The sequence below is a fragment of the Myotis nattereri genome (genome assembly GCF_964212035.1).
Source record: "Myotis nattereri genome assembly, chromosome: 21".
Classification (NCBI taxonomy): domain Eukaryota; kingdom Metazoa; phylum Chordata; class Mammalia; order Chiroptera; family Vespertilionidae; genus Myotis; species Myotis nattereri.
The window spans coordinates 1,165,001-1,188,475 of NC_138097.1; the positions used below are offsets into that span (position 1 = coordinate 1,165,001).

General features: G+C 59.1%; 2 protein-coding genes across 4 annotated transcripts in view; one reads left to right on the top strand and one right to left on the bottom strand.

Annotated features, from left to right (window-relative positions):
- The window catches only part of CTXND1 (cortexin domain containing 1), a 31,637-nt gene extending 19,687 nt beyond the window's left edge, over positions 1-11,950 (bottom strand). The window contains exon 1 of the mRNA XM_081114936.1: positions 11,816-11,950. The gene's annotated coding sequence lies outside the window, so the exon portion shown is untranslated. The remainder of the gene's footprint in view (positions 1-11,815) is intronic.
- Positions 11,951-13,146: 1,196 nt separating this feature from the next.
- ARNT2 (aryl hydrocarbon receptor nuclear translocator 2) overlaps positions 13,147-23,475 on the top strand; it is an 86,446-nt gene continuing 76,117 nt past the window's right edge. For all 3 annotated transcript variants that reach the window (XM_081114920.1, XM_081114921.1, XM_081114922.1), the window contains exon 1: positions 13,147-13,218. In XM_081114920.1, the coding sequence (XP_080971046.1) occupies positions 13,188-13,218 (31 nt within the window). In that variant the 5' untranslated portion in view covers positions 13,147-13,187. The remainder of the gene's footprint in view (positions 13,219-23,475) is intronic.

The window sequence follows — 23,475 nt, forward strand, 5'->3', positions numbered from 1 at the left end:
TCAGCGGGATGAGGGATGGCAAGCTGCTGGAGACGTGCCCGGGAGAGCAAGGTTAAACGTGTCAGGAAGACACACTGAGCCAGTTCTTCGTTAAAAATAAAAACACAGCCCTGGCCGGTGTGGCTCAGTGGACGGAGTGTCGGCCTGCAGACTGAAGGGTCCCGGGTTCGATTCCGGTCAAGGCATGTACCTTGGTTGCAGGCACCTCCCCAGGTGGGGGTGTGCAGGAGGCAGCAGATCGGTGTTTCTCTCTCATCGATGTTTCTAACTCTCTATCCCTCTCCCTTCCTCTCTGTTAAAAATCAATAAAATATATTTAAAATATATATATATATATAGACTCAGCAGATATAAATGCACAGCTGTGCGTATCTGGGCCGTGGAGTCCCCGTGGCCAGGCAGCTCTAACCTGGAAGTTGTCAAATTCTGAGCAAACAACCGGACACTTAGCACATTAGGCTTTTATTATATAGGATTGAATTCAGAGAGGAAGGCAGAGAGGGAGAGAGGGAGAGAAACATCCATGATGAGAGAGAATCATGGACCGACTGCCTCCTGCACGCCCCCCACTGGGGGTCAAGCCCACAACCCGGGCCTGTGCCCTGACCGGGAACCGAACCCATGACCTCCTGGTTCCTCGGTGGACGCTCCATCACTGAGCCAGGCCGGCCGGCAGCCATCCATTCTGGCTTTTAGGTCAATGACTGCCACTCGGAGAGGAAAGCTTGAAGAGTTCACTGCTCGCTTTTGAGATAGAAAATGGGAAAGACGTGATTGTGCCCTCATCCCAGGGATTCAGGGCGGCTCGGTCGTGTTTCGTCTCCAGCGAGCCCGCCCAGCCTCCGTCCCCGAGCCGCCGGCTGAGATAGGGAGTGCGGCTCCATCACGTTTTGCCGGGGTCCAACCCCAGCAGGTCCAGGGGTTCCCAAAGGCGTAGACAGAGTCGGCGAAGAAGGAATGACACGGAGACAGCGTTCAGTTGATCAGCAGCCTAGCCAGGATCTCCAGCCAAGTTCTGGTCTGGATCTCCAGCGAAGTTCTGTTCAGGATCTCCAGCGAAGTTCTGGTTAGGATCTCCAGCCAGGTTCTGTGTCCATGTTGTCTTGCTAGGTTCTCCAGCCAGGTTCTCCAGGTTCTCCAGCCAGGTTCTGTAGCCAAGTTCCCTCGTTAGGTTCTCCAGCCAGGTTCTGTCCAGGTTCTCCAGCCAGGTTCGGTCACCAGGTTCTAGTCAGGTTCTCTTGCCATGTTCTATCCAGGTTCTGTAGCCAGGTTCTGTCTCTAGGTTCTTCAGCCAGGTTCTCTCGCTAGGTTCTGTCTCTAGGTTCTGAGGCCAGTTTCTGTCCAGGATCTTTTGCCATGTTCTCTCCAGCGAAGTTCTTCTGTCTTTAGAGAACGTTCTGTGTAGGTTCTGTGCCTAGGTTCTGTCTCTCTCTGTCTTGTTACATCTGTATTTATACCAGTTGATTCAATCCTATCAATCTCTATTACAAAGGTTAGGGCGTTTCTTATCTCCATTCCAGGGAGTAAAGATTATGTAGCTTAAGCATGACTGTTCGTAGTTAAAGTGATTAATTACCCGCCTGGCACTTAGTTAAGAGGTTTTATTCCCTCCCTAACTTCAGGGGAAAATCCCTGCCTGGGGAAACAACCTTTCTCAGAGAGGTGACCTTGGTTAAAACACATAGTGCCAAGAAGGTGAGCAAACATATTAAGAACAGTATGCCATATATGCCGGGTCCCTTGAAACAGCAAGCATGGACCGGCTGCCGGCAACGTTTACTCCTCGGGATGGTCAATGAAAGGGACAACTCGACCGCCCGTTCCCACGCGCTCCGAGCACGGCCTGCAGCTCAGGGAGCCTCACTGAGGGGAACTCAGGGGTGACACTGACCCTGTAATCCAATCAGGGGATCTGGGCGCCTTCTCTCCAGCAAATGAGTCTCCTTCACAGAATAAACCTGTAGGTGTCTCTCTAGCTTGGTGGTGTAGCAACACATACCTCCTGCCCTGGCCGGTGTGGCTCAGTGGATAGAGCGCCGGCCTGCGGACCGAAGGGTCTCGGGTTCGATTCCGGTCAAGGGCACGGACCTGGGTTGCAGGCTCCTCCCCGGCCCGGGCCTTGGTCGGGGCGCGTGCAGGAGGCAACCCATCGATGTGTCTCTCTCCCATCAATGTTTCTCTCTTCTCTCCCTCTCTCTTCCCTCTTCCTAAAAAAATCAATGGGAAAATAGCCCCAGGTGAGGATTAACAAAACAAATATATATAAACGCACATATATATATAAATGTTGCTCAGGCCCTGGCCGGTGTGGCTCGGTGGACAGAGCGTGGCCTGTGGACTGAAGGGTCCCAGGTTCCATTCCCGTCAGGGCACCGGCCCTGGTTGCAGACTCAGTCCCCAGTGGGGGGCGTGCAGGAAGCAGCTGACCCATGTCTCTCTCTCATCATGGATGTTTCTCTCTCTCTCCCTCTCTCTTCCTCTCTGAAACCAATAAAAAATATATTTAGCCCCAGCTGGTGTGGCTCAGTGAATAGAGCGTCGGCCTGTGGACTGAAGGGTCTGGGGTTCGATTCTGGTCAAGGGCACGTACCTGGGTTTCAGGCTTCTCCCCGGCCTGGGCCCTGGTCAAGGCTTGCGCAGGGACCTACCTAGCTGGTGTAGGTCAGTGGATAGAGCGTCTGAAGGGTCCTGGGTTCGATTCCAGTCAAGGGCACAGGCCGGGGTGGCGGGCACATCCCCAGTGTGGGGCGCGCAGGAGGCAGCCGGTCCATGATGCTCTCTCATCATCAATGTTTCTACCTCTCTCTCTCTCCCTCTCTCCCTTCCTCTCTAAAATCAATAAAAATATATTTTAAATAAAAAGGCTCATGCAGGAAGCAACCAATGGATGGGTCTCTCTCACATCAATGATTCTCTCTCTGTCTCTCCCTCTCTCTCCCACTCGCCCTGAAAATCAATGGAAAAAATATTGCAGGGCGAGGATTAACCACAACAAAACAAAACAAAAAAACAGAAAGAAAGAAAAGGAAAGAACGCATTCGCTCAGGATTCGGAAGGAAACCGCTCCACCAGCTGCCTCCGGACCGGCGCGGCCCAGCGCCCGGGAGGGGGGAGGGGGGCGCAGCAGGAGGGAGGGGGGCGCAGCAGGAGGGAGGGGGGCGCGCAGCAGGAGGGGGGCGCGCAGCAGGAGGGAGGGGGGCGCCGCAGGAGGGAGGGGGGCGCAGCAGGAGGGAGGGGGGCGCAGCAGGAGGGAGGGGGGCGCGCAGCAGGAGGGGGGCGCGCAGCAGGAGGGAGGGGGGCGCCGCAGGAGGGAGGGGGGCGCAGCAGGAGGGAGGGGGGCGCAGCAGGAGGGAGGGGGGCGCGCAGCAGGAGGGGGGGGCGCCGCAGGAGGGAGGGGGGCGCAGCAGGAGGGAGGGGGGCGCAGCAGGAGGGAGGGGGGCGCGCAGCAGGAGGGGGGGGCGCCGCAGGAGGGAGGGGGGCGCAGCAGGAGGGAGGGGGGCGCAGCAGGAGGGAGGGGGGCGCGCAGCAGGAGGGGGGGGCGCCGCAGGAGGGAGGGGGGCGCAGCAGGAGGGAGGGGGGCGCAGCAGGAGGGAGGGGGGCGCGCAGCAGGAGGGGGGGCGCCGCAGGAGGGAGGGGGGCGCAGCAGGAGGGAGGGGGGCGCAGCAGGAAGGAGGGGGGCGCAGCAGGAGGGAGGGGGGCGCGCAGCAGGAGGGAGGGGGGCGCAGCAGGAGGGAGGGGGGCGCGCAGCAGGAGGGGGGGGCGCCGCAGGAGGGAGGGGGGCGCCGCAGGAGGGAGGGGGGCGCAGCAGGAGGGAGGGGGGCGCGCAGCAGGAGGGGGGGGCGCCGCAGGAGGGAGGGGGGCGCCGCAGGAGGGAGGGGGGCGCCGCAGGAGGGAGGGGGGCGCGCAGCAGGAGGGGGGGGCGCCGCAGGAGGGAGGGGGGCGCAGCAGGAGGGAGGGGGGCGCAGCAGGAAGGAGGGGGGCGCAGCAGGAGGGAGGGGGGCGCAGCAGGAGGGAGGGGGGCGCAGCAGGAGGGAGGGGGGCGCAGCAGGAAGGAGGGGGGCGCAGCAGGAGGGAGGGGGGCGCAGCAGGAGGGAGGGGGGCGCAGCAGGAGGGAGGGGGGCGCAGCAGGAAGGAGGGGGGCGCAGCAGGAGGGAGGGGGGCGCGCAGCAGGAGGGAGGGGGGCGCAGCAGGAGGGAGGGGGGCGCAGCAGGAGGGAGGGGGGCGCAGCAGGAGGGAGGGGGGCGCGCAGCAGGAGGGAGGGGGGCGCAGCAGGAGGGAGGGGGCGCAGCAGGAGGGAGGGGGGCGCGCAGCAGGAGGGAGGGGGGGCGCAGCAGGAGGGGGGCGCGCAGCAGGAGGGAGGGGGGCGCCGCAGGAGGGAGGGGGGCGCAGCAGGAGGGAGGGGGGCGCAGCAGGAGGGAGGGGGGCGCGCAGCAGGAGGGAGGGGGGCGCAGCAGGAGGGAGGGGGCGCAGCAGGAGGGAGGGGGGCGCGCAGCAGGAGGGAGGGGGGGCGCAGCAGGAGGGAGGGGGCGCAGCAGGAGGAACCCGCCCCCGTTCATCCGAAGCCTCCGGGTGAATGAATGGCCCTGTGTCCCCCTCGCTGCGCCCCCCATTCCCGGGACGACACGGACACGCGGCCAAGGCGGGCATCTGGGCAGCTTTGGTCCTTGGCCCAGAAGCAAAAAGAAAAACAAAAAACCCTTCGTTCTCCCCACCGTGGCCCCCGGGGGTTCGGGTCTCGGCGCCCCTTTCTCCCCCATCTCAGCGGCTGCGGGGTCCCCAGGAGGCCGGGCCGGGCCGGTGCCCTCGCAGGGTTCCTCCGCGGCCCCGTCTCCCCCCGTCGGACCCGGGGCAGCGCGGAGGCGGCCGGAGACACGGGTTCCGGGACGAGCCCGCGGGAGGGACCGGCCCGATGTCACGCGTGTCCGCCGGGCACGGACGGGAGGGGCCGGCTGGCTGCCAGCGGGACAGGGGAGTCCGGCTCTGGCCCATCTGGGGGAGGGGCGGGCAGAGGCCAGGGCAGGAGGGGGGGCGGGGGGGGGGGTCGGCGCTGGGCGGTTCCGAGAGTCCATGGCTCCGGCACGAAGGACGAAGGACGAGGCAGAGAGGACAGAGCTCCGAGGAGGAATGAACAGCCCGGCTGCCGGGAGAGGCCGTGGCCGAGTCCTCAGGACTCTATTTTATTTTATTTATTTTATTTTTTATTTATTTTATTTTATTTATTTTATTTAATTTTATTTATTTTAATTTATTTTATTATTTTATTTATTATTTTATTTATTTTATATTTTATTTTATTTATTTAATTTAATTTTATTTTTTATTTATTTTATTTTAATCATTTTAATTTAATTTTATTTATTTTATTTTATTTTATTTATTTTATTTTTTATTTATTTTATTTTATTTATTTTATTTAATTTTATTTATTTTAATTTATTTTATTATTTTATTTATTATTTTATTTATTTTATATTTTATTTTATTTATTTAATTTAATTTTATTTTTTATTTATTTTATTTTAATCATTTTAATTTAATTTTATTTATTTTATTTTATTTTATTTATTTTATTTTTTATTTATTTTATTTTATTTATTTTATTTAATTTTATTTATTTTAATTTATTTTATTATTTTATTTATTATTTTATTTATTTTATATTTTATTTTATTTATTTAATTTAATTTTATTTTTTATTTATTTTATTTTAATCATTTTAATTTAATTTTATTTATTTTATTTTATTTTATTATTTTATTATTTTATTTTATTATTTTATTTTCTTCTCTTCTCTTCTCTTCTCTTCTCTTCTCTTCTCTTCTCTTCTCTTCTCTTCTCTTCTCTTCTCTTCTCTTCTTTTCTCTTCTTTTATTCTTACTGAGCTCAGAGAGGCAGGGAGAGGGAGAGAGAGAGAGAAACATCCATGATGAGAGAGAATCATGGACCGGCCGCCTCCTGCGCGCCCCCCACTGGGGATCGAGCCCGCAACCCAGGCCTGTGCCCTGAGCAGTAATCGAACCAGCGACCTCCTGGTTCATAGGTCAAGTCTGCTATCAGTTTTTTTAAAATGTGGATTTAATTTTGAAAAAGAAACCTCTGTGCATTTTCTCAAAAATAAAAAAAAATTTAAAAAGGACTGCTGCCCCAGCCGGTGTGGCTCAGTGGATAGAGCGTCGGCCTGCGGACTGAAGGGTCCCAGGTTCGATTCCGGTCAAGGGCACATGCCCGGGTTGTGGGCACATCCCCAGTAGGGGGCGTGCAGGAGGCAGCCGATCAATGTTTCTCTCTCATCGATGTTTCTAACTCTTTATCCCTCCCCCTTCCTCTCTGTAAAAAATCAATAAAATATTTTTTTTAAAAAAATAAAAATTGCCAAAACCGGTTTGGCTCAGTGGATAGAGCGTCGGCCTGCGGACTGAGGGGTCCCGGGTTCGATTCCGGTCAAGGGCATGTACCTGGGTTGCGGGCACATCCCCAGTGGGGGGTGTGCAGGAGGCAGCTGATCAATGTTTCTCTCTCATAGATGTTTCTGACTCTCTATCCCTCTCCCTTCCTCTCTGTAAAAAATCAATAAAATATATATTAAAAAAATAAATAAATAAAAATTAAAATTAAAAATAAAAAAGGACTGCTGCCCCAGCTGGTGTGGCTCAGTGGATAGAGCGCCAGCCTGCGGACTGAAGGGTCCCAGGTTCGATTCCGGTTAAGGGCACGGACCTCGGTGGTGGGCTCCTCCCCGGCCCTGGCCCTGGTCAGGGTTCCTGCAGGAGGCAACCCATCCATGTGTCTCTCTCCCATCGATGTGTCTCTCTGTCTCTCCCCCTCCCTCCCTCTCTCTCCCACTCTCTCTAACAATCAATGGGAAAATATCCTCAGGGGAGGATTAACAAAATACACACAAAAAACCCCAAAATCCATGGACGGCTGCTTCCCTCCGGAAGGCGGTGCTGAGCTGAGAGTTGCTCAAACAAGAAGGAAAGAGACCACGTGGTCCTATTCACCATCGATTAGTATGAATGCCACGTCCACGGAGCAACCCTGGGCACAGCCCCGGCTGCACAGGGAACTCGGAACTGGAATGAGCCAGGGAGCCCGGATTCCAGCCTGGCCTGCACTTAGAGCAGCGGTTCTCAACCTGGGGGTCTAGCGCCCCTTTCACAGGCGTCGCCTAAGACCGTCAGAAAACACGTCTATAATGACGTATTGTTTCTGTGATGAATCACTGTGCTTTCATTACGTTCAATTTAACGTAGGGGGTAGGGGGTTTGCAGGAGGCAGCTGATCGATGTTTCTCATTGATGTTTCGGGCTCTCTGGCTCTCTCCCTTCCTCTCTGTAAAAAATCAATAAAATATATATTAAAAAAAATAAGTTACAAAATTTTATTAGAACGTTCCTTACACACCGTTACATTGGCTGGGCCGCAGAAATACTCATGTGGGCGGCATGTGGCCCGCGGGCCACGGGTTTGACATGCTTGCCTTAGAGCAGTGACGGCGAACCTTCTGAGCTCGGCGTGTCAGCATTTTGAAAAGCCCTAACTTAACTCTGGGGCCGTGTCACATAGAGAAATTTTTTGGATCTTTGCAACCAGAGTCAAACAAAGACTTCTATTTTTGATATTTATTTTATATATTGAAATGCCATTTAACGAAGAAAAATCAACCAAAAAAATGAGTTCGCGTGTCGCCTCTGACACGCATGTCATAGGTTCGCCATCACGGCCTTAGAGGCTGTGTGTGTCCTGAGAAGACTTATCTCACCTCCTCCGGCGTCTCTTTCCTTCTCCGTGTGAGAGAGACTCTTAGCCCACAGGCTTACTTATAAGGGGTCAGCCATACAGTTTTCACTGGACGCTCGCCCAGCGAGGGCAGGCGGGCAGGTGAGTGGCCCCCTCGTCCTCTGAGTTCAGGTAGCACTTCTCATCCCGCGCTGTCGTAATTGCATATTGCACAAGTTATTTTTTTAAAAAGAACAATTTATCGATTTGTATTTTATTTGTTTACTAGAGGCCCGGTGCATGAAATTTGTGCACTGGGGCAGGGCGGTGGGGGGGATGGGGGATGTCCCTCAGCTCGGCCTGTGCCCTCTCGCAGTCTGGGAGCCCTCAGGGGATGTCCGACGGATGGCTTAGGCCCATGGTCGGCAAACTGCGGCTCGAGAGCCACGTGCGGCTCTTTGGTCCCTTGAGTGTGGCTCTTCCTAAGCCTTAGGAGGACCCTCATTAAGTTAATAACAATGTACCTACTTACATAGTTTAAGTTTAAAAAATTTGGCTCCCTAAAGAAATTTCAATCATTGTACTGTTGATATTTGGGTCTGTTGACGAATGAGTTTGCCGGCCACTGGCTTAGGCTCGTTCCCCGTGTGTGGAGGTGGGAGGCTCCCTCCACTGCCGCTGCACTCGCCAGCCATGAGCCTGCCCCCTGGTGGTCGGTGCGCGTCATAGCGAGCGGTGGTTCCACCGTTCGGTCAATTTGCATATTTTATATTGTTTTTTTTAAAATATATTTTATTGATTTTTTACAGAGAGGAAGGGAGAGAGATAGAGAGCTAGAAACATCGATCAGCTGCCTCCTGCACATCTCCCACTGGGAATGTGCCTGCAACCCAGGTACATGCCCTTGACCGGAATCGAACCTGGGACCCCCGAGTCCACAGGCCAACACTCTATCCACTGAGCCAAACTGGTTTCGGCTGGTTTTGTTTTTAAAATATTTTTTATTGGTTTCAGAGAGGAAGGGAGAGGGAGAGAGAGAGAGAGAAACATCCATGATGAGAGAGAATCCTGGATCAGCCGCCCCCTGCACGCCCCGCACTGGGGATCGAGCCCACAACCCGGGCCTGTGCCCTGACCGGGAATCGAACCCTGACCTCCTGGTTCACAGGTTGACACTCAACCACTGAGCCACGCCGGCCCGGCTGTCCTTGATGGCGTTTAGGGTTCACCTCTAAAATTCCAGGCCTGTGTTGAAAGGCGGTTGATATTCAAAAGCCCCAAATCTACCCCATCCCCACCCCCACGAGTTAGATTGCGTGTTGCCCAAATAAATGTTCTTTGTCAGAAACACGACTGCTGTTCCAGGGAGGGGCGGCCTGGGCACCCGGTTCTTGTTTGTGCTCATTTGTATGCTAATGACCGAGCAGTCCCAGGCCAGTTGGCCGGGTAATGAACTTGGTCTACCGCCTGTATCCGTTTGCCCAAGGAATGTCAGATGCACCGTGGAGAGAGAGAGATGAATCATTCACCGACCCCATTCATTCACTCACTTGGCATTTTTTAAACTTTTTTTTTTTTAAAGGGGAGAATGATAATTTTTATTTTTATTGTTTAAAACATATTTTATTGATTTTTTTACAGAGAAGAAGGGAGAGGGATAGAGAGTTAGAAACATCGATGAGACAGAAACACCGATCAGCTGCCTCCTGCACACCCCCTACTGGGGATGTGCCCGCAACCCAGGTCCATGCCCTTGACCGGAATCGAACCCGGGACCCCTCAGTCTGCAGGCCGACGCGCTATCCACTGAGCCACACCGGTTAGGGCTCACTTGGCATTTTTAAGCAACAATCCCTTCTTTGTATAGAGCATGGGAAAAGGCCACGTGAGCACAGGGTTAGCATTAACGGCTAATACGTCCGGAGACTTTTATGACCCTGGGGAAAAGTTATTGTGGGTTTGTGAGGCCGGTTTGGTAAGTGGGTTAATACACACAGGAACCCGGTTATCTATTAAAAATCTGAATGAGTCCACACCTGCGGCATTTCTTCACAAAGTAGGCCGGATGAAAAAAAAATGCCTACGGCCAGCCGGCGTGGCTCCGTGGTTGAGCATTGTCAACCTGTGAACCAGGAGGTCACGGTTCGATTCCCTGTCAAGGGCACAGGCCCGGGTTGCGGGCTCGATCCCCAGTGGGGGGCGTGCAGGAGGCAGCCGATCCAGGATTCTCTCTCATCGTGGATGTTTCTATCTCTCTCTCCCTCTCCCTTCCTGTCTGAAATCAATCCTATATAATAAAAGGCTAATATGCAAATCGACCGGTTGCTATGACGTGTACTGGCCACCAGGGGGCAGACGCTCAAACACAGGTGCTGCCCCCTGGTGGCCAGTGCGCTCCCACAGGGGGAACGCCGCTCAGCCAGAAGCCGGGCCCATGGCTGTGGAGCGCAGCGGCAGTGGCGGGAGCCTCTCCCTCCTCCGTGGCAGTTCTAAGGATGTCCGACTGCCGGCTTAGGCCCACTCCCCGCGGACATCCCCCAAGGGCTCCCGGACTGGGAGGGGGTGCAGGCTGGGCTGAGGAACACGCCCCCACCTCAGTGCATGATTTTCGTCACGCTTCCATTCCTGGGCTCTGGCCCTCAGAGTGAAGGGAAAATAAAAATTCCTGGGTGATGGCACATTACACAATGGAAGTCTCCTCTCTCCTATCATAGGGATACGAGGCGCCCTGGCCCGTGTGGCTCAGTGGATAGAATGTCAGCCCTCAGACAGAAAGGTCCCGGGTTCGATTCTGATCCAGGGCCCGTGTCCGGGTTGCAGGCTTGATCCTGGCCCTGATCTCTCCCATCGATGTTTCTCTCTCTGTGTGTCTCTCCCCCTCCCTTCCATGCTCTCTAAAAACATCCATGGGAAAATACCCTCGGGGGAGGATTCGCATCCACAACAAAATAAACACGTAAGGGCTCTGAGACCCTGGCTCCCTGGGTTAGAGCTGTGTGGTCCGGATAGGCTAAGGTTGTGCGTTTGGTCCCCGGTCAGGGCACATACAAGAAGCAACCAGTGAAAATGCATAAGTAAGTGGAACAAGAAATCATTGTTTCCCTCTCTCTCTCTCTCCTTCCCTCCCTCCCTCTCTCTCATCAATAAAAAAGGGGGGAGGGTATGGATCAGGTTTGAGGTGATGGTTCCCGCACCCCCTGTGGCTGGCTGGCAGCCCCCGTCATCCCGTGCCCAGAATCACATGTTCTGGGCCCAGTAGGTCTGGGCTAATTTTTTTAAAATGCAAATCTCAGCTCCAAACTCAACATCCTCCCTGGAATATAAAAGATCTGTAGGTTGTTGAGTGGCATTCCACAGCCTGCACTCGGTCACAGTCTGCCGGCTCCCCGAATAGCAGGGGCCGAGGGGGCTGTGTCCCCACCTGCCCGCCCGCGGCAGGCAGCAATGGCTCACCCAGACTGTTGACTTAGGGGGGGCTCCCATCCCTAATGAGGTTCCTGGGTATTTACCTAAGTAACACCAAGAGGAGAGAGAGAGAGAGAGAGAGAGAGAGAGAGAGGCTGCCCAACCCCCCCCTTCTCCATCCCTCTGCACCCCCACCCCACCCGGCCGCCCAGTCCCAGTTTGAGGTCCTGCCCAGCTATGGGGCTGCGTGACCTTGGGGAGGTCACCTCTGGGCCCTGAGCCTCTGTGCCCTTGTCTGAGACCTCTGCAGGCGGAGCTGGGGGAGGCCAAAGGCCGTTGCACCTCTGAGGTGCAGTCACGGGGGGCTGCCGGGAGGAGGCATCCTCCTCTGTGAACATTCAGGCCTGTTGATGGCTTCCCGCAGCCGCACAGCGAGGCGGACTCCAGGGGGGACACTGCAAAGCCATTTGTGCGGAGATTTGCACGCAGGGAGGAGAAGAACTTGCTGACCTCAGAGGGGTGTGCAAGCTGGAGCACGGACAGATCTGGGGGGCGGTGGCGGTGGGCGATGGGGGGTGCAGGGGTGCCGGGGCTGTTGTAGACGCCCCCCAACCCCAGACAGAACTTCAGGGGTGCAGGGCGGTAAAGGGAGCTGCTGGGGGGAGCCAGCTCTCCCCAGGTGGGTTTTTACCTTCTTGGAAGTGGAGGGAGGGCGTGGGGCCTCCTCTTGCAGTTTCCTTAAGAAGTCTCCATCCAGGACCGCCGGCCGGCGTGGCTCAGTGGTGAGCGTCCACCCAGGAACCAGGAGGTCACGGGTTCGATTCCCGGTCAGGGCACAGGCCCGGGTTGTGGGCTCCATCCCCAGTGCGGGGCGTGCAGGAGGCAGCTCATCCACGATTCTCTCTCATCATGGATGTTTCTCTCTCTCTCTCTCCCTTCCTCTCTGAGATCAATAAAAATATCTTAAAAAAACCCCAAAATCCCCAAATGTTAGGCCTCTCTCCCCCTCCCCTGAATTCTTCTTTGGGAGGATCTGGGACCATCTGGTGCTTTTGTGAGCACACCCGTGTTAGGGGGCACCCTCTGGGTCCCACCTTGGGGGGGGGCTCATTCTCCCAGGTAACCCTCATGGGGTTGCGGTTTCCTGCCCCAGAGCCACGGCGTCTCTCAGGGACCCCAGAGTCTGGCAGGAACGCACCCCATCCAGCTCCCTGCAGCCCCACCTCAGCGGGTGAAGCAGATCAACCCATTGTACATTTTTCATTTTATTTTTTAAAATATATTTTTATTGATGTCAGAGAGGAAGGGAGAGGGAGCGAGAGAAACATCCATGAGAGAGAGAGAGTCACTGATCCGCTGCCTCCTGCACGCCCCCCACTGGGGATGGAGCCCGCAACCCCGGGCAGGTGCCCTGACCTCCTGGCTCCTAGGGCGATGCTCAAACCACTGATCCACACCGGCTCGGCTCCATCTTCGGTTTAACCATCTCCATGGGGTGGTGTCAGGAAGGCGACGGCACCAAATAGCTCGCCCCGGCCCCCCGGCGAGGAGAACCCAGAACTGGGGGCTCCCCTGCAGGCCCCCACCCCCGGGCGCTGCCTGTGCGGGGCGGTCCCGCGTGCAGGGGGCCTGGGTGCGCAGTGGGTGCATCCGGACGCGGGGAGGGGGGCTCCCACGCTGCGCCCCGGCTGCACGGGAGGGGTCAGGGGGCGTGCGGACAGCGCCCCGTGCGCCCGGGACCCGGACCCCCCGCCACCCCCACCCCCCGCACCCCGGACGTGGGCGTGGCGAGGGCTGCGCGGCGCGTGCGCGTCCCGGCCCCGCGCGCAGCACCTGCGCCTCCCGCAGCCCGGCCCCCAGCGCGGGGCGCCCGCCGCGGCTCCAAGTCTCGCGGTTTTACGGCCCGACCCGCGCCCCCCGCGCGGCGCCCGCGACAAAGGCGGACCCGGCGAGGCGCGCGGGGCCGGAGCTGCCGGCCTTTGTGTGGCGCCGCCCGGCTCCGCGCGCAGGGCCCCCGCGCCCCCGCGCCCCCCGCGCCCCCCGCGCCCCCGCGCCCCCGCGCCATGGCCACCCCCGCGGCCGCCAACCCTCCCGGTGAGTAGGGGGCGCGGGGGGCGGGCGGGGGGCGCGGGGGGCGGCGGTCCCGCGCGCAACCTCGGCCCCGCACCGCGTCTCCATCCCCGCGGGCCCCGCCTCTGTCCGCGGCGCGGGGACCCGGGCGGCGCGGGGGAGGGAAAGTTTGGAGCCGGGACCCGGCGGGGCGGCTCCAGTCTCCGCTCGGCCGGGTCTTCGGTCCCCGACCCCCGGTCCCCGATCCCCGGTTCCCGGTTCTCGGTCCCCGGTTCCCGGTCCCCGGCCCTCGGTGCCGGGCCTCCTGCGCCCTCACCACCCGCCGCTGCGCCCCCCCCCCCCCCCGCTTCCGCGCGCACAGCCCCAGCGCGCAGCGTCCTGGCGGGTCCGGGGTTCCGGGTCCCCCCCTCGGCCGCCTGGGGTTCTGTCCTCGGCCCCCCAGGGCCGCGCCCCCTGCTCCTTCCCGCGAGTCCCGGGATGGGGAGCTGGGGGGCCGCGGGCGCCGTCACCTGTTACCGCCGGGAAGCGCCTCCGGGCACCGCGGATGGCGGGGGCCACCGGGGCCGGCCGCTCCCCGCTGCGGGTGCGTAGTCCCTGCTGGCGGGGCGCTGGCGCCAGGCCCCGGGGCGGGGGGGGGGGAACGGGGGCGCAGAGGCCGGGCGCAGGGTGGGGCGGGGGGGGGGGCGTCCCTGCAGGGAAGCGGTTGGGGGTTTGTAAAGTCGCACTGTGAGGCCTGGACTTGGAGGGACTTGGGGGTGTGACCTGCAGAGCCGGTGGCTGGGGGGACTTGCAGGTGGGAGGGGGGACAGGGGGGCGCGGGTGGGAGGGGCAGGGACGTGGGGACAGGGAGGTGTGGATGGAAGGACAGGGAGGCAGGGGGCTGCAAGTGGGGGGACAGGCAGGTGTTGGGTGGGGAGTCACAGGGGCGCGGGTGGGGGAGGCAGGGGAGGCAGGGGGGGCAGGGAGGTGCAGGTGGACCAGCTGGCCCTGAGGGGTTGGGGTGCCCCGATAGAGGAGGGAGCAGCCGGTCCCACAGACTCTGGGGGGGGGGTGGCGGGCGTCGGGGGCTGTGATGTGTGAGCAGCGGGAAGGTTGAAGGACACGCATGGCACCGGACAGGGAGCCCTTTGGCCCGGTTCTGGGAGGTTCAGGTGCAGCCGTGTCCGGGTGTCCGGGTGTCCACCTGTCCGGGTGTCCGCGTGTCCAGGTGTCCGCGTGTCCGGGTGTCCGGGTGTCCGCGTGTCCGGGTGTCCACCTGTCGGGGTGTCCGCGTGTCCGCGTGTCCGGGTGTCCGCGTGTCCGGGTGTCCACCTGTCCGGGTGTCCGCGTGTCCGGGTGTCCACCTGTCCGGGTGTCCGCGTGTCCGGGTGTCCACCTGTCCGGGTGTCCGCGTGTCCGGGTGTCCGCGTGTCCGCGTGTCCGGGTGTCCGGGTGTCCGCGTGTCCGGGTGTCCACCTGTCCGGGTGTCCGCGTGTCCGGGTGTCCGGGTGTCCGCGTGTCCACGTGTCCGCGTGTCCGGGTGTCCGCGTGTCCGGGTGTCCGCCTGTCCGGGTGTCCGCGTGTCCGGGTGTCCACCTGTCCGGGTGTCCGCGTGTCCGGGTGTCCGCGTGTCCGGGTGTCCGGGTGTCCGCGTGTCCGGGTGTCCGGGAGTCCGCGTGTCCGCGTGTCCGGGTGTCCGGGTGTCCGCGTGTCCGGGTGTCCGCGTGTCCGGGTGTCCACCTGTCCGGGTGTCCGCGTGTCCGGGTGTCCACCTGTCCGGGTGTCCGGGTGTCCGGGAGTCCGCGTGTCTGGGGACAGAAGACGAGGCAGGTGCGGGAGGTGTGACTTGGCGGCCCTGCGTGGAAGAGAAAGGACAGCACCCTGGGCAGTGGGGGGCTTGCCTGTGGCCCTGCTTCGGTTTGGGGTGAGGGTTATGGGGAAGGGGGGCGAGGGAGCGCAGGGGTGAGGTGTCCACTGAGGCCGGGGGTGGGGAGCCTGAGAAAGATGCTTCCATGACAGAAATGAGTCTTTTTCTTTCTTTTTAAAAAAGGTATTTGTAGCCCTGGCCGGTGTTGCGCAGTGGATAGCGTGCTGGGTTCGATTCCGGTCAAGGGCATGTACCTGGGTTGCGGGCACATCCCCAGTGGGGAGTGTGCAGGAGGCAGCTGATGGATGTTTCTCTCTCGTCGATGTTTCTAACTCTCTGCCCCTCTCCCTTCCTCTCTGTGAAAGATCAATAAAATATATTTAAAAAGAAAGAACGAAAGCTACTTGAAACCAAAATGAGGACCTTTAAAAAAATGTATTTGTATTGATTTCAGAGAGGAAGGGAGAGGGAGAGAGAGAGGAACATCCATGATGAGAGAGAATCACGGATCGGCCGCCTCCTGCACGCCCCCCACTGGGATGGAGCCCACAACCCGGGCCTGTGCCCTGTCGGGGAATTGAACCTGTGACCTCCTGGTTCCTGGGTCGTCCCTCGACCACGGAGCCCTGCCGGCCGGGCAGTAGTGAGTCTTGCAAGAACAGACTGGGGTTCCCTGTCCAGAACGCTGAGGGGGGCCAGGACGGGGTTCGAGAAAACAGCTGGGCAAGGTTGCTATGACGACCCTGCAGTTTCAACCTTCCAGCTGCCTCGGCACCAGTCACAGGTGGGTGGGTTGACGTGTGACATCAGAAAAAGTGACGCAAGCTCAGGTGGTTTCGTCCGATACAGCGGTTCCCGACCTTCCTCACGCCGCGGCCCTTTCATACGGCTCCTCATGCTGTGGGGACCCCCGATTTCATGGTTACAAACTGAACGTCATTTTTTTTTAAAAATATATTTTATTGATTTTTTACAGAGGGGAAGAGAGAGAGAGAGTCAGAAACATCGATGAGAGAGAAACATCGACCAGCCGCCTCCTGCACATCCCCCACCAGGGATGTGCCCGCAACCCAGGTACATGCCCTTGACTGGAATCGAACCTGCGACCCTTCAGTCTGCAGGCCGACGCTCCATCCACTGAGCCAAACCGGTTTCGGCTGAAGGTCATTAAAGCACAGTGATCAATCACAAAAACAATATGTAATTATATGTGCGTTTTCCGACAGTCTTAGGCGACCCCTGTGAAAGGGGCGTTCGACCCCCAAGGGGGTCGCGCCCCACAGGTTGAGAACCGCTGGCCCGATAGGTTTATCTTGGAAACAGGGGTGAAGTCCCGGAGGCAGGTTACGTCACGTACAGGCAGTCCTCGGGTGACATCGACTCGACGCACGTCGTTTCGTGGTTCCGTCGCCATCTCCCATTTATTTATTAAAAAAAAAAAGTTCCGTCATTTCGGCGTATGTGCATACGTATGTGCTTTACGTTTTCTGTTATTTATTTACCGCAAGGAAAGGTCAGGAAGTGTTTTCTTTCTTTTACATTTTTTTTTTACTGTTTTCCTTCATGACTGCTGTGTACATGTGCCGTGTGAGTGACGTAGGTGCTTATGTCGGTGGGTTCCGACTTACGGCGAAAATCGCGTTACGTCGCTGTAGGAACGGATCTCCGCGGTAACCTGAGGACCTACTGTGCACCTCCTCTATAATAAAAGCCCAATATGCTAAGTGTCTGGTCGACCTGTCGACTGTTCAACCAATCAAAGCATAATATGCTAATGATAGGCTAAGGCCTGCTCAGGCACTCGCTATGACGTGCCCTGACCACCAGGGGGCACACAGTCAACCGGTCCACCAGTCGCTGTGATGTGCCCTGACCACCAGAGGGCAGACAGTCGACTGGTTGCTATGACGTGCCCTGACCACCAGGGGGCAGACAGTTGTCTGGTCGAAGAGTCGCTATGATGTGCCCTGACCACCAGGGGGCAGAGAGTTGACTGGTTGCTATGACGTGCCCTGACCACCAGGGGGCAGACAGTTGTCTGGTCGAAGAGTCACTATGATGTGCCCTGACCACCAGGGGGCAGACAGTCGACCAGTTGGTATGACATGCCCTGACCACCAGGGGGCACACACTCTGACGGGTAGGTTAGCTTGCTGCTGGGGTTCAGCCGATTGGGACTGAGCGAGGCGGGCTGGACACGCCCTGGAGCCCTCCCGCGGTCCCTCCCCAGTTGGCCAACCTCCTGCGTCCCTCCCTGGCCCTGATCGTGCACCAGTGGGGTCCCTCGGCCTGGCCTGCGCCCTCTCGCAATCCGGGCTGAGGGACACCCCCTGGGGACAAAATTCGTGCACTGGGCCTCTAGTATATATATATACACACACATACACACACACAAACCATTCACCTGTCCGAAGCTGTTTCGACCACTCCCTTGTCTGTGAGCTGCGGAATGAATACGGGGGCGGCTGCCGGCTGGGTGATCTGTGGGAGGCCTCCAGGGTGCACTGCAAGGTGGCTTTGTTCTTGTTTTTTCGTTCTGATGTTGTTCCCGTCGTACTAGGCTTTGTATCATTTCATTCATTCATTTATTTAAGTCTTCATTATTGAACGTATTACAGAAGTCCCCTTTCCCCCCATAGACCCCTCCAGCCCATCCCCATCCCCCACCCCAGGCCTTCACCCCCCTATTGTCTACGTCCATGGCCCGTGCATACATGCACACAAGGTCTTTGGTTGATCACCTCCCACCCCCGCCTTCCCTCCGAGGTTCCGCCCTCTGTTCCATGCTTCCCTGTCTCTGGATCTATTTTGTTCATCAGTTTATCTTGTTCCTTAGATTCCACACAGGAGTGAGCTCATGGGACACGTGTCTTTCTCTGACTGGCTTATGTCACTTAGCACGATGCTCTCCAGGTCCCTCCATGCCGTCTCCACGGGTGAGAGATCCTCCTTTTTCATGGCTGCGTAGTATTCCACGGTGTAGATGGACCACGGCTTTTGATCCATTCGTCTGCTGACGGGCACTTGGGCTGTTTCCACTTCTCCGCTATTGGAAGGATTGTCTTTATTGGAAAACGCCTGGCCCGATCGATAGGGATGTCCCTGTCATTCCTCCGTTGGCCGAGGTACCAGAGATCTTGAGTTTGATGACAGCTTCTTTGGCGAAATTCCTGGAGGCGTCCCCGTCCCTCGTCCATCCTCTCTCTTTCTGACCAGTCTCTGGTACTAAACACTCAGGTCTGTGGGGCATGGTGTCCCTGCCCCATGCGAATCTCTAACAACTTTTTTTTTTTAGTATATTTTTACTGATTTCAGAGAGGAAGGGAGAGGGAGAAAGAGAGAGAGAGAAACATCCATGAGGAGAGAGAATCATGGATCGGCTGCCTCCTGCACGCCCCACACTGGGGATGGAGCCTACAACCTGGGCCTGTGCCCTGACCGGGAATCGAACCCGTGACCTCCTGGTTCACAGGTCGATGCTCAACCGCTGAGCCACGCCGGCCGGGCCTGCATCTCTAGCAAAGGTCGAGTCTCAAGGGCTGCGGCTCCGGGTTGGAGCCCGAGAGAGGATTCAGATTGGACCGCGCTCCATGCTGGGCTTGCCACCAGCTCCCCTCCAGCTGCTCCTGTGCACCCCTCCCTCCTCCCCCCTCCCCCCAACCTTCCTCCCCCACCCGCTCTGCCCTGAGGTGGTTTCCTTGCAAAGAATAAGAGCTTGGCAAACACAGCCGGATGGACCGGGAGGCACGCACACGTACTTCGGGGGTCCTTCTGTGCACGGGGTGCAAAGGTCACGGCCTGTCGCCTCTCCACCCCACCCCACCCACCCCACCCGCTGGCCCCTGGTCCCAGCGGACAGACGGCGGGCACCAGCGGGCTCCCCTGCACTCTGGGTCTAGGCCAGGGATGGCAAACCTACGACGCGTGTGTCAGAGGTGACACGCGAACTCATTTTTTGGGTTGATTTTTCTTTGTTAAATGGCATTTAAACATATAAGATAAATATCAGAAATAGAAGTCTTTGTTTGACTCTGGTGGCAAAGATCCAAACATTTCTGTAGGTGACACGGCACCAGAGTTAACTTAGGGTTTTTCCAAATGCGGACACGCCGAGCTTGACAGGTTCGCCGTCGCTGGCCTAGGCGGTGGCAGGTGCGGTGGGAGTCCTCACACCCTCGTCTTGTTCAGGCGACAGGAGCCGGGTTGGCACCCCCGACCTGCCCCGTCCGGTCCCCTGTGTGGGTTTTAGCTCAGGATCCCGCCAGTTGCCCCGAGGGGTGACGGGGCTCCTGGAAAAGTACGGTTTGGCCCCCAGCTGTTGCCACGGGGTCCTGGGTGGGGGTCGCGTTGCCTGTGGCCTCTGACACCCCCTCCTTGCAGGTGCATGGGTCCCCGATACTGTGCAGCGGCCGATTGCCCCCGGCCCCTCTGTGCTCCGGTCTAGAGCGCGGAGCCCCCTCCTCCCCCGGCATCTTGGGTACCGTGTCTGTGTTATTTATTTCACCTCTTTGTGGGGTGGACTGTCAGCATTTCTGATTTCTAGAAAATGCTGGCGGTTTGCCCGGCTGGTGTGGCCCAGTGGTCCACCTAGGAACCAGGAGGTCCAGGTTCGATTCCCCGTCAGGGCACAGGCCTGGGTTGCGGGCTCGATCCCCAGTGGGGGGCGTGCAGGAGGCGGCCGACCCATGATTCTCTCTCATCATGGATGTTTCTGTCTCTCTCTCTTCCTTCTTCTCTGAAATCAATTTTTAAAAAATTCCCATCTAATAAAGAGGGAATATGCAAATTGACCGTCACACCATCGCAAAGATGGCAGCACCCACAGCGGAGGCGGATTTCCCCTAACGAGCCTGAACGAGCAATCAGCAGGGACCTGAGGCTTGATAGGGGACCTCAGGCCATGCCCACCACCCCAGCGCCGGGCCAAGGGAGCTGAGGTGCGCTGGGGGACCTGAGGCTGCACTCCCCACCAGGCCGGCCGGGTCTGGGTCTTGTGCGATTTCGAGGCGCACGCGGGTAGGCGGGGACTTGACTCTGGGTCCTGCGGTGTGCCCCAGACTCTGACAGGAGGGAGATCTTCATACACATTTTACTAATTTCCTTTCGTCTCTGACACTTCTATTACAGAGAAAGGGCAGATAGCAACATTAAAATACTTCCTCTAGTTAATCCCCTTTTAATGTGCACAGATTTCGTGCACTGGGCCACTAGTGTAAAAAAAATAAGATAAAATCCTGGAGGCTTGAATTGGTTGGATGTGGACACAGTGCCGGAGGGGACCCAGCGGGACCCCCTTGGGGAGCCCTGTGGCTTCTGCCAAAGGCAAGGAACGACGCCTGAAAGAAAAGGGCTGATCCCCCCCGCCCCCCCGAAGGGTTTTATTGAGCAGCTACTACGGGCCGGGTGCTGAGCTGGGTTCAGGGGAAGCAGTGGGGAGCAGTCGCCACACAGCCCCTGCCTGGCACTGCTCACGGCCGAGCGGGGCGGAGAGTCACGAGGGGTCACCCCCTCTCCGGGAATGGGTGGGGGGCCGGCAGAGAACGGAGGGGTGACCCCGCGACCCCCATCGGCCTACGAAAGCCACTTGGCAGCTTTACAAACAAAAAGACAGGCTTTCCGGGTCGCCGTGAACACCCGCGAGGGGAATTCAAATGCGAACCAACAGAAGGGCGAGGGTTTTTTTTTTTGTTCTTATTTTTAGGGCCGTGTGGGCGTTGCCGGCCCCGTCGGCAGCTGGGTTTGCCCGCGGTCGCCTGGGTCCTTTGTCCCCGTCCGCTGTGCTTGGCGGGTTGCACGTCCCCGTCCCCCGAGGAGTAAAAGGGGCCCACACGTCCGCCCGGCTCACCTCACTCTCTTTTAGGGAATATTTTGCACAAAGAAGAAAACTTAAGGCCTGGCTGGTGTGGGTCAGTGGGTAGAGCACCGGCCTGCGGACCGAAGTGTCCCGGGTTCGATTCCCGGTCAAGGGCAGCTACCTCGGTTGCAGGTTGCCGGGCCCTGGTCGGGGCGCATTGAGGGGGCAGCCAATGGATGTGTCTCTCTCACATCGATGTTTCTCTCTCTCTCTCCCTCTCCCTTGCACTCTCCCTAAAAATCAATGGGGAAATACCCTCAGGTGAGGATTCACCAAAAAAAAAAACCCAACAAAACACAACAAATAAAAGAACTTCTATTGGGGTCCAGCCAGCCTTCCCCGAGCACCCCCTGTGCCCGGCTGCCCGACAAAGGGGCCCCCCGCTCAGTGCCGGGGAGAGAAGGCGCTGGGGTGAATAGCTGGTCTCAGGGGTGTCCAGCCCGTCGCTAATGCAGGGACAACGTTAGGCAGGCAACTGCCCCCCACTTTCTTTTAACTATATTTTTACTGATTTCAGAGAGGAAGGGAGAGAGAGAGAGAGAGAGAGAAACATCCATGAGGAGAGAGAATCATGGACCGGCCGCCTCCTGCACGCCCCCCACTGGGGATGGAGCCCGCAGCCCGGGCCTGTGCCCTGACTGGGAATCGAACCCTGACCTCCTGGTTCCTAGGTCGGGGCTCAGCCGCTGAGCCCCGCCGGCCGGGCTGGCCCCCCACTTTCCTTCTGCCGGGCAGAGAGAGGGCTGGTGCAGGTCCGTGAGCCTCACACACCAGCGACTCCATTTCTGTCCACCGTCCGCCGGGCACACGGGCATCTGGGCACCCCCCGTCCCCCAGCCCTGCAAGCCACACCCCCGTCCCCCAGCCCTGCAAGCCACTCCCCCGTCCCCCAGCCCTGCAAGCCACACCCCCCGTCCCCCAGCCCTGCCAGCCACCCCCCGTCCCCCAGCCCTGCAAGCCACACCCCCTGTCCCCCAGCCCTGCAAGCCACCCCCCGTCCCCCAGCCCTGCCAGCCACCCCCCGTCCCCCAGCCCTGCCAGCCACCCCCCGTCCCCCAGCCCTGCAAGCCACACCCCCATCCCCCAGCCCTGCAAGCCACACCCCCTGTCCCCCAGCCCTGCAAGTCAAACCCCCATCCCCCAGCCCTGCAAGCCACACCCCCTGTCCCCCAGCCCTGCAAGTCACACCCCCTGTCCCCCAGCCCTGCAAGCCACACCCCCGTCCCCCAGCCCTGCAAGCCACACCCCCGTCCCCCAGCCCTGCAAGCCACACCCCCCGTCCCCCAGCCCTGCCAGCCACCCCCCGTCCCCCAGCCCTGCAAGCCACACCCCCGTCCCCCAGCCCTGCAAGCCACACCCCCTGTCCCCCAGCCCTGCAAGCCACACCCCCGTGTCCCCCAGCCCTGCAAGCCACACCCCCGTCCCCCAGCCCTGCAAGCCACACCCCCCGTCCCCCAGCCCTGCAAACCACACCCCCGTGTACCCCAGCCCTGCAAGTCACACCCTCTGTCCCCCAGCCCTGCAAGCCACACCCCCTATCCCCCAGCCCTGCAAACCACACCCCCGTGTCCCCCAGCCCTGCAAGCCACACCCCCGTCCCCCAGCCCTGCAAGCCACTCCCCCGTCCCCCAGCCCTGCAAGCCACTCCCCCGTCCCCCAGCCCTGCAAGCCACACCCCCCGTCCCCCAGCCCTGCCAGCCACCCCCCGTCCCCCAGCCCTGCAAGCCACACCCCCTGTCCCCCAGCCCTGCAAGCCACCCCCCGTCCCCCAGCCCTGCCAGCCACCCCCCGTCCCCCAGCCCTGCCAGCCACCCCCCGTCCCCCAGCCCTGCAAGCCACACCCCCATCCCCCAGCCCTGCAAGCCACACCCCCTGTCCCCCAGCCCTGCAAGTCAAACCCCCATCCCCCAGCCCTGCAAGCCACACCCCCTGTCCCCCAGCCCTGCAAGTCACACCCCCTGTCCCCCAGCCCTGCAAGCCACACCCCCGTCCCCCAGCCCTGCAAGCCACACCCCCATCCCCCAGCCCTGCAAGCCACACACCCTGTCCCCCAGCCCTGCAAGTCACACCCCCTGTCCCCCAGCCCTGCAAGTCACACCCCCTGTCCCCCAGCCCTGCAAGCCACACCCCCGTCCCCCAGCCCTGCAAGCCACACCCCTGTCCCCCAGCCCTGCAAGCCACACCCCCGTCCCCCAGCCCTGCAAGCCACACCCCCATCCCCCAGCCCTGCAAGCCACACCCCTGTCCCCCAGCCCTGCAAGCCACACCCCCGTCCCCCAGCCCTGCAAGCCACACCCCCTGTCCCCCAGCCCTGCAAGTCACACCCCCGTCCCCCAGCCCTGCAAGCCACACCCCCTGTCCCCCAGCCCTGCAAGCCACACCCCCGTCCCCCAGCCCTGCAAGCCACACCCCCTGTCCCCCAGCCCTGCAAGCCACACCCCCGTCCCCCAGCCCTGCAAGCCACACCCCCTGTCCCCCAGCCCTGCAAGCCACACCCCCGTGTCCCCCAGCCCTGCAAGCCACACCCCCGTCCCCCAGCCCTGCAAGCCACACCCCCCGTCCCCCAGCCCTGCAAACCACA